The sequence below is a fragment of the Lipotes vexillifer genome, unplaced genomic scaffold (assembly GCF_000442215.2).
Source record: "Lipotes vexillifer unplaced genomic scaffold, Lipotes_vexillifer_v1.1 scaffold1136, whole genome shotgun sequence".
NCBI lineage: Eukaryota > Metazoa > Chordata > Mammalia > Artiodactyla > Lipotidae > Lipotes > Lipotes vexillifer.
In genome coordinates, this window is record NW_006769631.1 from 1,559,674 (window position 1) to 1,572,591 (window position 12,918).

The 12,918-nt window shown below is 36.9% G+C and overlaps 1 protein-coding gene across 1 annotated transcript in view; it reads left to right on the forward strand.

Moving 5' to 3' along the window:
- TOPAZ1 (testis and ovary specific TOPAZ 1) overlaps positions 1-12,918 on the forward strand; it is a 70,433-nt gene that overhangs the window by 14,966 nt on the left and 42,549 nt on the right. Inside the window, exons 4-6 of the mRNA XM_007445705.1 lie at positions 143-270; positions 8,703-8,767; positions 12,521-12,666. Of these exons, the coding sequence (XP_007445767.1) occupies positions 143-270; positions 8,703-8,767; positions 12,521-12,666 (339 nt within the window). The remainder of the gene's footprint in view (positions 1-142; positions 271-8,702; positions 8,768-12,520; positions 12,667-12,918) is intronic.

The window sequence follows — 12,918 nt, forward strand, 5'->3', positions numbered from 1 at the left end:
TTTGCTGAAAATGCTGCTTCATATTTGTCACATTGGACTTTAAAAGAGTCTCTGAATTCTAACTCATTTTTAGAACAATCTTTAAATGACTTGGTTATTTTGTCATTTAAAGTTTCTACAGTTGAATATTATTTCTTTTCAGCAAGTGAGATAAAACATGATTCCAAAGGTGCAAACATTTCCTTAGGTGAAGTTACTAATGAGACTTCTTCAAATGAAAAACTGGGAGACGTCAGTGAACACACAAAAAGTTCAGACTTGGATGAAAAGGTACTAGGGAATCTTTTGCATTTTCTTATTTCTTGGTCCATTTTCTTATTTCTTGGTCCAGATAGTGGTAAATACAGAAGTCCATCTTAGCAGTGCTGTCAGGTGACAAGGGAATGGCCTTTTTGTTGAGTAAAAGAGTCACGTCATTCTGGCCATGGGACATACTGCTTGATGCTTGCCATAAGCACAGTATTAATAGAGTTTCACTTGTCTGGGAAAATGGGGTGTGCTGTTTAATTATATATTTAGCTTTTTAGAATCCTAAAGTTCTTAAACCTGTGTAAATCTTTCTAAATTGCTACATATCTTCCTGCCTCACTAAGTACAAAGTACTGAATATCATTTAATCTTCTTTGAAATTTTACAATATCGTAGTGCCTGAGTGCTATGAATGCAAGCATCAGTTATTCGACCACAGATGTAGAAGGCATAGGAATTGGAGCTAAACCTAACTTGATGTTGGAACATACCACTGGTGTATGATATGGAGAAAATTTGGGGTATCAGTTATCTGCCGGATAATGTGTATGATTGTCTTAACCTTTTGAATAATTTAATTGACTCCTAGACAACTATTTCATGTTTCTTTCTCCTTATTCCTCCTCATTTGTCCTCATAGCTAACAACCTTGTTTCCTGCTTTAACAAGAAAATTGAAGTAATTGGAAAAGAAGTTCCTACCAATACATTAGGCCACCTACCTGCACCTGTTCCCAAAACTCCAGCTTCACTTCTATTACACTGGATGAACAGGCCAAGGCTATTCCCTTCACCTGTGTGCTAGAATCCATCTCTTCCCTCTTAAAACACTACTCCAGTAAATCTCCTTTCATTACTGGATCATTCTCTTCAACATAAGCATGCTTTTCTCCCATCTTCAAACAAAACCAAAAATACATTTTCATGGTCCCATTTTCCTTTTCACCTGTCATCCTGTTTCTCCAAAGACTTGTCTAGACCCTCTATCCCCAGTTTCTCTCCTCCAGTTCCAAAGATACTCACCTTCACCTCTACCAAAACTACCTGTCTTAAACTCTCCAGTGACCTGCTCGTTGCTGAGTCTAATAGACATAGTTCAGTCTTAATCTTACTTAACCTATCACCAGTATTTAACAGTTGATCATGCTTTCCTTGAAATATTTTTTTCACATGGCTTTCAGGTTAAACATGCATGCCTAGTGTCCTGTCTGTCTGCAACTTCCCAGTTGGTTTCGCTGGTCTCTCCTGATCTCCCTGACCTCTACATGTTGGAGCGACCCAGTGCCTAGACCAGGAGTCTGTTCTTTTTTCCTGTCTAGGTTTGCTCCTTAGATGGTCTCATCCAACCTCATTGCATTGAATGCCATCTGTGTGCTAAGACTCTCAAATTGATATCTCCAGCTTGAACATCATCTCTGAGCTGCAGACCCTTCTGTCTAGTTGCCTGTTTGATTTTTCCACTTGGATGTCCAATTATACTTCTCAAACTTAACGTGTTCAAAACTGACCTCCTGTTAGATGTCCCCTACCCTACCACAAACCAGCCGTTCCTGTAATTTTCCCCTTTTCTATTAAAGGCAACTCTATATAAGTTATTTAGGCTCAAAAACCTTGGATTTTACTTTCTTTTTCTCTCACTCCATATCCAGGCTGTAAGGAAATCCTGCTGGCCTTAGCTTCAGATGATGTCTAGAAATTATTCACTTTTCATCACTCCCACACATACCATACAGGCCCAGGCCCAGGCCCCCGCCTAATATCATCTCCTGCATGAATTACTGCAGTGGGTCTCCTAACATTTCTCCAGCTTCTGATATTGTCCTCTTGTAGTTTATTCTCAACATAGCATAAATTAGATCATGTTATTCTTCTGCTTCAAACTCTCCAGTGGCTTTTTTTTTTTTTTTTTTTTTTTTTTTGCGGTACGCGGGCCTCTCACTGCTGTGGCCTCTCCCGTTGCGGAGCACAGGCTCCGGACGCGCAGGCTCAGTGGCCATGGCTCACGGGCCCAGCCGCTCCACGGCATGTGGGATCTTCCCGGACCGGGGCACGAACCCGTGTCCCCTGCATCGGCAGGCGGACTCTCAACCACTGCACCACCAGGGAAGCCCTCCAGTGGCTTTTAATATTCAGATTCCTTACTGTGACCTACATGGCCCTTTATCTGTTCCCCCTACCCCTCCCCTACGTTGTTACCTCTCTGGTCTCTGACTACTCTCCTTATCCATTTTACTCTGACCACATTAGCCTCCTTGCTGTTCTTGGAACAAACCAGGCTTTCTCCCACTTCACAGCCTTTGCCCTTGCCATTTTATCTCCTAAAAAAAAAAAAAGATGTAGTTTACTTTCTTATTTCCTTCACATCTTTACTCAAATTTCATGTTCTCAGAGAGACCTCCCATAGCCATCCAACCTAAAATTCCAGTATTCTCCGTTCTGTCAACATTTCATATCCCCCTTTCTTGTACTTATCATGATATAATATACTTTACATTTACTTATTTATGTTTACCTCCGTCTCTTCCTGCTAGAATGAAACTCCATGAAGGCAAAGATTTTTGTCCATTTTGCTCACAAATGAATCTTTAGCACCTAGAACAGTGGCTGATACAGAGTAATAACACAAATGATTGGGTTTTTTTGGCCGCTCCGCACGGCATGCAGGATATTAGTTCCCCGACCAGGGATCAAACCTGTGTGCCCTGCAATGGAAGTGCAGAATCTTAACCACTGGACAGCCAGGGAAGTCCCAAATGGTTGTTGAATGAATATTGAATGTAAACCTCATTTGAAAGTAGTCTTTAGGGACTTCCCTGGAGGTCCAGTGGTTAGGACTTTGCCTTCCAGTGCAGGGGGTGCAGGTTCGATCCCTGGTTGGGGAGCTAAGATCCCACATGCCTCGGGGCCAAAACATAAAACAGAAGCAATATTGTAACAGATTCAATAAAGACTTTAAAAAATGGTCCACATCCAAAAAAAAAAGTCTTTAAGTGTTAGAAGTGTCCTGTAGCATGAATAAAAATATCACAAAGTACTTGCTTAATGGTTTGATGATAACAGCCACTATGTATTGAACCTTTATTAAATGCCAGCCAGCCAGTGCTAGAGACTTAGCACTGGTTATATCTTATCCCTATGATATAAGGAGGTGCTGTTCAGGAGTTCCCAAAGCCACCCTCAGGTTCAGTGATGTGCTAGGAGAACTCACAGAGGTCAGCAAAGCTGTTATTGTAACTCAAGGTTACAGTTTATTTCAGTGGAAGAATACAGATTAAAGTCAACAAAAGAAAGAGTCACATAGGGCAGAGCACAGGAGAAACTGAGTACAAGCTTCCAGTTTTTCTCTCCCAATAGAGTCACGTGGGCACTGCTTGCTTCTCCCAGGAGTGATGTATGACAAAAACAGAATATTGCCAGCCAGGGACTTGCCTGAAGCTTGGTCAGGGTTTTTATTGGGGTCAGTCACATAGGCATGGTTGACCATCTGCATAGCTGACCTTAGTCACTCAGTCTCCATCCAGTCCCTCCAGAGGTCAAGCTGATACCACATGGCTCAAGGACCCCGTCATAAATCACAAAGACTTTCTGGAGTGGCCCAAGGCCTCTTCCATAAATTACACTGTTAGCTTACATTATCTGTTGTGATCCCAGACACCCAGGTAAACAAAGACACACAATCAAGCAGCATATTCCAAGGGCTTATAAGTTACCTTCTAGGAGCAGGTCACAGGCCAGGCCTTTAACATACGGCATATGGACAACCCAGATTTACTGAGTTAATCCTTTACTGCGCATGAAGTGCATACTGCTATTTCCCTTTGCAGATGAAAAAACTGAGATTTAGTATCTTGTCCAGGGTCACACAGTAGAATCCCTTGACTCTATAGCAGGGGTTAGCAAACCTTTTCTTTAAGACTAGATAGTAAATACTTGTCTGGCTTTGTGGGCCATATGGTTGCTGTCCTAGCTACTCAGCTCTGTTATTGTAAGGAGAGAGAAGCCATAGACAATATGTAAACAAATGTCAATTGCTGTGTTCAAATAAAACTTTATTTACAAAAACAGGCAACCTGCAGGCTATAGCTTGCCATAGCTTGCCAACCTTTGCTCTAAAGCATTAAAAAATAAACAGTTTGTATTCTATTCTACTTAAAGCAGAAGAGAAGACTTTTTGCTTTCAATTCTGCAAGGATAGATTTTAAGAGATGTTTGCCAGAATTCACTGAGCTCTTAACACTAAATATTTAAAGATGTAGACTATTTTCAATATTAGCTCTTTTAAAAATAATCCCCAAAATCATTTATCTACTTCCTAGTGTGGTACTAACTTTTTGGATTTGTTTAAGGGAAGGGGAATGATACTTTTATCTTTCTGATACCGTGGTAAGCTTCAAAGTAGCAAGTCTTTAGAAAATATTGATACATGACCCTGTCAATAATATTTGTCATTAAAATATCTGGCCCCCAAATTTGGGAATTAACAAACTTTATCCATCTCTCACCTTATATTTTAGGAACTTTAGAGGGTAAATAGGTTGATTTATAGGACATATGTCTAGCCTGCCACTTTTCTGCTTTTATGTATGGTTTTCTGTGAATTTTTAGAAATGCTTCCTTACTGATCTTTTACATATATATATATTTCTGTCTTTTCTACAGACCTTGTTTTTTCTTTCTCTTGTATATCAGTTATACCCAGAATCCATATATAACAATTTTTAGATTTACCATGGTAGTAGTTGCTTAATGATTCTAGTTTTGAGCCCCAGATAGTTGAAATGATAGTGTACTTTTTAATTTTTATTTTGAAACGATTGTAAATTCACAGAAAGTTGCAAAAGTAGTTTTCTTCCATGATTACATCTTAAAGCACAATATCAGAAGCAGAAATTTAGTATTAGTATAATGAGTGTATGTAGTTCTGTGTATATTATCAAGTGTGCAGATTTTTGTAGCCACCACTGCAATCATGATAATTATACCATCGCTACAAAGATATTCCTTATGCTACCCCTTTGTCACACATCCCTCCCTACCCCTAACTTCCGTAACCTTAGTAACCATTAATATGTTTTCCATCTCTGTAACTTTGGTATTTTGAAATAAATGCCCAAGTTTGCAGTTGCTGGGCTGTCTGGTAATTGCATGCTTAGGTTTTAACTTGGGTGGACTTGGCCTCCAGGTTACTCCCCTGCGGTAGTAGGCAGTTGAAATGTTTATTCAGTTCGTTTAGTGTCATCTGGGTTGTTTGGAGTCTACCTTACAAAGGTGTAGTTCAAGGGTCAGCTAGAGATTTGGACCAAGTTTAAAGCAGATTTGGGGCTTTCTCTCTTAGGCTCTCCCATTTCCAGGATTCCCAGCCTCACTTCCCAGTTTCTGACTTTGCCCTGTACTCTGTCTTCTGGTTCTTTGTGTCAGTATGGCAAATTTTTAGCCTTCCCCAGTGGTTCCAACCAATTAAGGCCTCTCTTTAAGAATAAATCCATAAAAACATGACTGTTACCCAGTGTCATTCCCTCTTTTCCTCCAGATTCTGCCTACTTTTCATATCTCTCCAGTGTTTTCAGGCAGAGTTTTTTTTATAGTTCATCTGAGAGTTATAGTTGTTACCTGAAGAAGGATTAGCCCAATAAGAGATGCTTATTTGCCATTTCTCAAACTGGACCTATTGTGTATATTCTTTTTAATTTTATACAAATGACAGCTTATCATTCTTTGTCTTTTTTTAACTTAATGTATAATGGAGATTGTTTCCTTTCCATGTATGTAATGATACTTTGTTTCTACAATTATATAATTATCCACTATATGGGTATACTCTATTCAACAAGTTACACTGTTGATGGACACTTGGTTTGTTCCCATTTTTTGCTATTTTAACATTGTTGCATTATGCATCCTTGAGCATAAGGCATTTTGCATATGTGCAAGCATTTTTGGATTAATTCTTAGAAGTAGAATTTTCAGATTGCCCTACATAGAGATTGCTTTGATTTATGCTTCCATCAACATTGTATGGGAATGACAGTTTTCTCCCCCACACACTCACCAACTCAGTATTAAAATTTTTTTATTTTTGTCCATCTGTACATTTTTACAAATGACTTTTCATTTGCTTTTCTCTTATGAGTCTAGTTAAGCATCTTTTAGTATGTGTAAAAGCCATTTACATTTTCTTCTGTGAACTTCTCTTTTACATCCTTTGCCCATTTTTCTTTTGGGATTTTGGTCTTTTTTTATTTGCAGGAACTTTTCATATATTCAGCATATTTGTTCTTTGTCATATGTTGCCATAACTTTTTCCTGTTTTCTCATTTGTGTTTGACTTGGTTTTCATTTGTGTTTGACTTGGTTTCAAATGCCATCTTTAATAGTTTGGTTTTACCTTGAAGGAGCTTTTTATTTTTATTTAGTCAAATGTATGTGGTTTTTTGTTGTTGTTGTTGTTTTAATTAATTAATTTAATTTATTTATTTTTTGTCTGTGTTGGGTCTTCGTTTCTGTATGAGGGCTTCCTCTAGTTGCAGCGAGCGGGGGCCACTCTTCATCGCGGTGCTCGGGCCTCTCACTATCACGGCCTCTCCTGTTGCGGAGCACAGGCTCCAGACGCGCAGGCTCAGTAGTTGTGGCTCACGGACCTAGTTGCTCCACAGCATGTGGGATCTTCCCAGACCAGGGCTCGAACCCGTGTCCCCTGCATTGTCAGGCAGATTCTCAACCACTGTGCCACCAGGGAAGCCCCTCAAATGTATGTTTTATTTTATGATATTTGAGTTATGAGTTGTATTTAGAGAAACCCTTCCCCGTTTCTGGATCAAAAATGTTCACCTGTATCTTTTTCTAGTGCTTTTTTGGTGTTATTTATTATGTTTAAATTTTTTATCAGTATAAATTTAAATTTTATCTTGGAAGAAAAAAAGTAGAAACAATGTAACCTTTCTGTTCTTATTTTGACAGGTGACTTCTGTCATCTTAGCATATGAAAATATTTTAAATGTTTGTATTCAAGCCTACCGATACTGTAATTCATGGTTTCTGCCTTTGGTGTCAGCTTAGGCTTTCTCCAGCCTCCAAATTATATAACTACTCACCTTTATTTTATTTTTGATACTTTCAGTATTTTTTATATTTAAATCTTTAATGAACTTAAAGTATTTTGGCATATGGTGAATTGGTACCAAGCTTTTTTCCATCCAGTCAGCTAGCCTGTTGTTCTGTTACTATTTATTTTTTTATTTTTTTGTGGTGTGCGGGCCTATCACTGCTGTGGCCTCTCCCGTTGCGGAGTACAGGCTCCGGACGCGCAGGCTCAGCGGCCATGGCTCACGGGCCCAGCCGCTCCGCGGCATGTGGGATCTTCCCGGACCAGGGCACGAACCCATGTCCCCTGCATTGGCAGGTGGACTCTCAACCACTGTGCCACCAGGGAAGCCCTGTTACTATTTATTGAATCATTTCCTCACAAATTTCAAATGCCCTCTAATAGTTTCAATTTTTATGTATAGAATGATTCTTTTACTTGTCTTTTATTTCATTAATTGCTCAGGTCCTTTACCAATTCCATACTGTCAATTACTTGAAAAATAAAAACAGTCAGGAAGGCTTGCTTTAAAAGATACTAACATGTATTATAAATCTAAAATATTTCTGGCTATTCTTATATTCTTCTAAGAGCTTTAAACACACATTGTAATTTTTTAAATGTATAAATTAATTTGCAGGCAATTAACATGTTTTACCTTTAGCATTGTCATCTAGGAACATGGTATAGCTTTCTATTTGCTAGTGTTTCACGTTACTCAGTTGATTTTTATAGTTACAATAGTATATATAGTGTGTGCCATTATTGTAAAATATGATTGTGTACTTCAAAAAGACTAGAAAGATATAAAGTAAGATATTAAGTGGTTATCTCTGGCTGCCCAAATGATGGGTGATTTGGGGTGTTTATTTTCTTGGTGCCTGTTTTTTCAAAGGTCTAGTATGTATAATTTTCTTATAATTAGAGAATCACAATTCCCAAAACACTAATTACTAATTGTAAAGTGCTTTAAGTGTAGCAATGTTTTAAATACATATAAATATTTCTAATGAAAAATACATTTATGTTGATAAATACCACCTAAAAATAAAAATCACTCAAAGCTGTTTTTTTCTGAATAAAAAGAAATATAACTTTAATTGTCCAAAATAATTAGAAATGGTGGCTTGCATAATTAAAGGTGACATCAAAAACTGGGAAAAATGTATTGATTTATATTAGTTTTTCTTAACAGCAGAGATTTTAAAATCAGTGTTCATATTTTAAATAATGTAGAGTAGAATTATTTTCCTGCTTGACCATAAGCTAGTCGTTTAATTAACATCTAGTACATTCTGATCTGATAAGCCTCATAGCCTAATATGGAATGCAGAGATAGTCACTTATACTATTTAACCATAATCTCTTCACAGTGTAGTTTTTTGGACAAGGTGACTATTCAAAAAGAAAAAGAAGATATTTATGAAGTTTGCAAAAGGTCTGCGTGTCCCCTGCATTGTCAGGCAGATTCTCAACCACTGTGCCACCAGGGAAGCCCCTCAAATGTATGTTTTATTTTATGATATTTGAGTTATGAGTTGTATTTAGAGAAACCCTTCCCCGTTTCTGGATCAAAAATGTTCACCTGTATCTTTTTCTAGTGCTTTTTTGGTGTTATTTATTATGTTTAAATTTTTTATCAGTATAAATTTAAATTTTATCTTGGAAGAAAAAAAGTAGAAACAATGTAACCTTTCTGTTCTTATTTTGACAGGTGACTTCTGTCATCTTAGCATATGAAAATATTTTAAATGTTTGTATTCAAGCCTACCGATACTGTAATTCATGGTTTCTGCCTTTGGTGTCAGCTTAGGCTTTCTCCAGCCTCCAAATTATATAACTACTCACCTTTATTTTATTTTTGATACTTTCAGTATTTTTTATATTTAAATCTTTAATGAACTTAAAGTATTTTGGCATATGGTGAATTGGTACCAAGCTTTTTTCCATCCAGTCAGCTAGCCTGTTGTTCTGTTACTATTTATTTTTTTATTTTTTTGTGGTGTGCGGGCCTATCACTGCTGTGGCCTCTCCCGTTGCGGAGTACAGGCTCCGGACGCGCAGGCTCAGCGGCCATGGCTCACGGGCCCAGCCGCTCCGCGGCATGTGGGATCTTCCCGGACCAGGGCACGAACCCATGTCCCCTGCATTGGCAGGTGGACTCTCAACCACTGTGCCACCAGGGAAGCCCTGTTACTATTTATTGAATCATTTCCTCACAAATTTCAAATGCCCTCTAATAGTTTCAATTTTTATGTATAGAATGATTCTTTTACTTGTCTTTTATTTCATTAATTGCTCAGGTCCTTTACCAATTCCATACTGTCAATTACTTGAAAAATAAAAACAGTCAGGAAGGCTTGCTTTAAAAGATACTAACATGTATTATAAATCTAAAATATTTCTGGCTATTCTTATATTCTTCTAAGAGCTTTAAACACACATTGTAATTTTTTAAATGTATAAATTAATTTGCAGGCAATTAACATGTTTTACCTTTAGCATTGTCATCTAGGAACATGGTATAGCTTTCTATTTGCTAGTGTTTCACGTTACTCAGTTGATTTTTATAGTTACAATAGTATATATAGTGTGTGCCATTATTGTAAAATATGATTGTGTACTTCAAAAAGACTAGAAAGATATAAAGTAAGATATTAAGTGGTTATCTCTGGCTGCCCAAATGATGGGTGATTTGGGGTGTTTATTTTCTTGGTGCCTGTTTTTTCAAAGGTCTAGTATGTATAATTTTCTTATAATTAGAGAATCACAATTCCCAAAACACTAATTACTAATTGTAAAGTGCTTTAAGTGTAGCAATGTTTTAAATACATATAAATATTTCTAATGAAAAATACATTTATGTTGATAAATACCACCTAAAAATAAAAATCACTCAAAGCTGTTTTTTTCTGAATAAAAAGAAATATAACTTTAATTGTCCAAAATAATTAGAAATGGTGGCTTGCATAATTAAAGGTGACATCAAAAACTGGGAAAAATGTATTGATTTATATTAGTTTTTCTTAACAGCAGAGATTTTAAAATCAGTGTTCATATTTTAAATAATGTAGAGTAGAATTATTTTCCTGCTTGACCATAAGCTAGTCGTTTAATTAACATCTAGTACATTCTGATCTGATAAGCCTCATAGCCTAATATGGAATGCAGAGATAGTCACTTATACTATTTAACCATAATCTCTTCACAGTGTAGTTTTTTGGACAAGGTGACTATTCAAAAAGAAAAAGAAGATATTTATGAAGTTTGCAAAAGGTCTGTAACATAACTTTTAATTACATAATGTTAAAATAGTCATTCATGTAATTTGTATCTTGAGCATATTTTTCATTCTCTCCTGTATATACTTGGGCTACTATGCCGTAAACAATACATGGGTATTATTTAATTAATGTGTCAGGTGTATACAGATGTCAGGGATATTGTAAGTTACCTTAAAGCTATCACTAAGTGTTTGGAGCCATTAAAATATTTTTTGAGGGAGGAATGAGGAATAGTGATAAAATAAAAGAAAAAAAGATGTGTATGTGACTTCTATGAAGGTAAGACTAGCTGAAATCAGAGGAACATTGCAATTTGCAGGTATCTTCTATGTCTGCAGCGATTAGTACTGAGAGCTACAGTACACTCACTGGAACATATACAGATACCAAATTTAAATTTAGAGGACACCTTGGAGGTCATTTGATCCACCCCACACACCTATTTTGCTATTGAGGCAAGGCACAGTCAGGTCAGGTGACAAATATGTTAAAATTCTTTTATGTTAAGACAGTGTTTTTCAACATGTGGTCCTTGGAGCAGCTGCATCATGTGGGAACTTGTCATAAATGTAAATTATTTGTTCCCACCCCTGACCTACTGAATCAGAAACTCTGGAAATGGGGCCCATCAATCTGTGTTTCAACAAAGTCACCAACTAATCCTGCTACATGTTCAAGTTTGAGAACCATTATGTTAAAGAAAAGCCTAGGTAAGAATTAGATTGGCATAGAAGCCCATATGGTTCATGCCCACTTGAAGATCTTAAAAAGAAAATGTGACAAGGTTAACTTTTTTTTTCTGTTAAAAACATTTTGCTTACAAGCTAAATAGTTGCAACGTGCAGTTTTGTCATCACCTTGGCTCTACCATAATGACCAGGAGTGTGACATTGAGTAAGTCACCACATTACCCTGGGTTTCATTACCCAATCAAAATAAAAGAATTTTTCTAGATAATCTTTTCCATCTATAAAATTCCATAATTCATATTTGTTTGTTTTATGTTACTGCTTTTATTTTGTTTTATTTCAGGGTGTATGATAATTGCACATATGATATCCCAAGTTGGGGAGAGAAGTAAATATTTTTATTTCGTGTGAAATTATTGAACTCCCATCAGTGCTACTAGGTTTCAGCTGTTATAAGCATTGGCCCCTTTTCTTACTATTTTTACTCTCTGCTGGCCAAGGGAACCCCAGCTGAAAAAGCTTTATTAGAATTGTGTTTAAGGTAAAATACTGTAGTATCTGAATGAGGGTATAAGTCTTTCTCTGAAAAAGTAAATTCATTTATATCTGATAGCTCTGAGGTACTTTCCACCCTCCTCCTTGCTTAAGTTATTTATTTTTCTAGGTTAAGTGACCTCCAAATTAAGGGGTTTTTTTTAATTGGCTATATAGGATCTCACATATTAGAACACAGTCAAAGCTGTTTAAATCAGTAGCCTAGAACAATACATTTCTTATACATTCTTCCCAAAGGAAGGTCTCAAGTACATGTATAAATTTATTATATATACATGTCCTGAAGAATAACTTACAATTCATTTATTTTATTGCACTATTAATAGAATCATTGCATGATCTTTTCTGGATTTGGATGCTAGTCCAGTTCCTCCTCAAACCTTTTGTCTGACATGATCAGAAATACTTTGCTCTAGTTTTAACCCCACCACCCCACTTCTACCCATACCCTAGCCATTTAACAAATATCAGTTTTCTAGTTAAGAAGGCAGGAACAACCTATTGAAAATACTGAAGAATCATAGTATATGATGGTAGTACACAGCATAGTATGTAGACTACGTCAATACTATCATTAGGATGTGTTTCTACTTATTTGATTCTCATTACTTTATGTTTTTAGAATAAATTTAAATTCTGATTTTGGTTTTTCTGCTCACACAGCAACGATTCTAAAAATACAGGTAATGTGGTTGGTGAATGTCAGTTGGCAGCGCTGGGCCCCAAACCTCTGTGCTTATCAGTGCCACCGCCACCTTTGAATCTAAGTGCTCATCAGGAAGACACATTACTGAAGCCCTGGATGAATGGTACAATTTTCTTAGTAAAATTCTGTTGGCTTTTGATAATATAGAAATGATACAGGAGATTTTTCCACCCAAAACAAAAAAGTTAAGAAAAAAATTGAGGGAATTCCCAGGCGGCAGTCCAGTGGTTAGGACTCTGCACATCCACTGCAGGGGGCACGAGTTCAATCCCTGGTCAGTGAGCTAAGATCCTGCAAGCTGTGTGGCAGGGCCCCCCAAAAAAAAGAAGAGAAAAAAATTGAAACAAGTATAGGA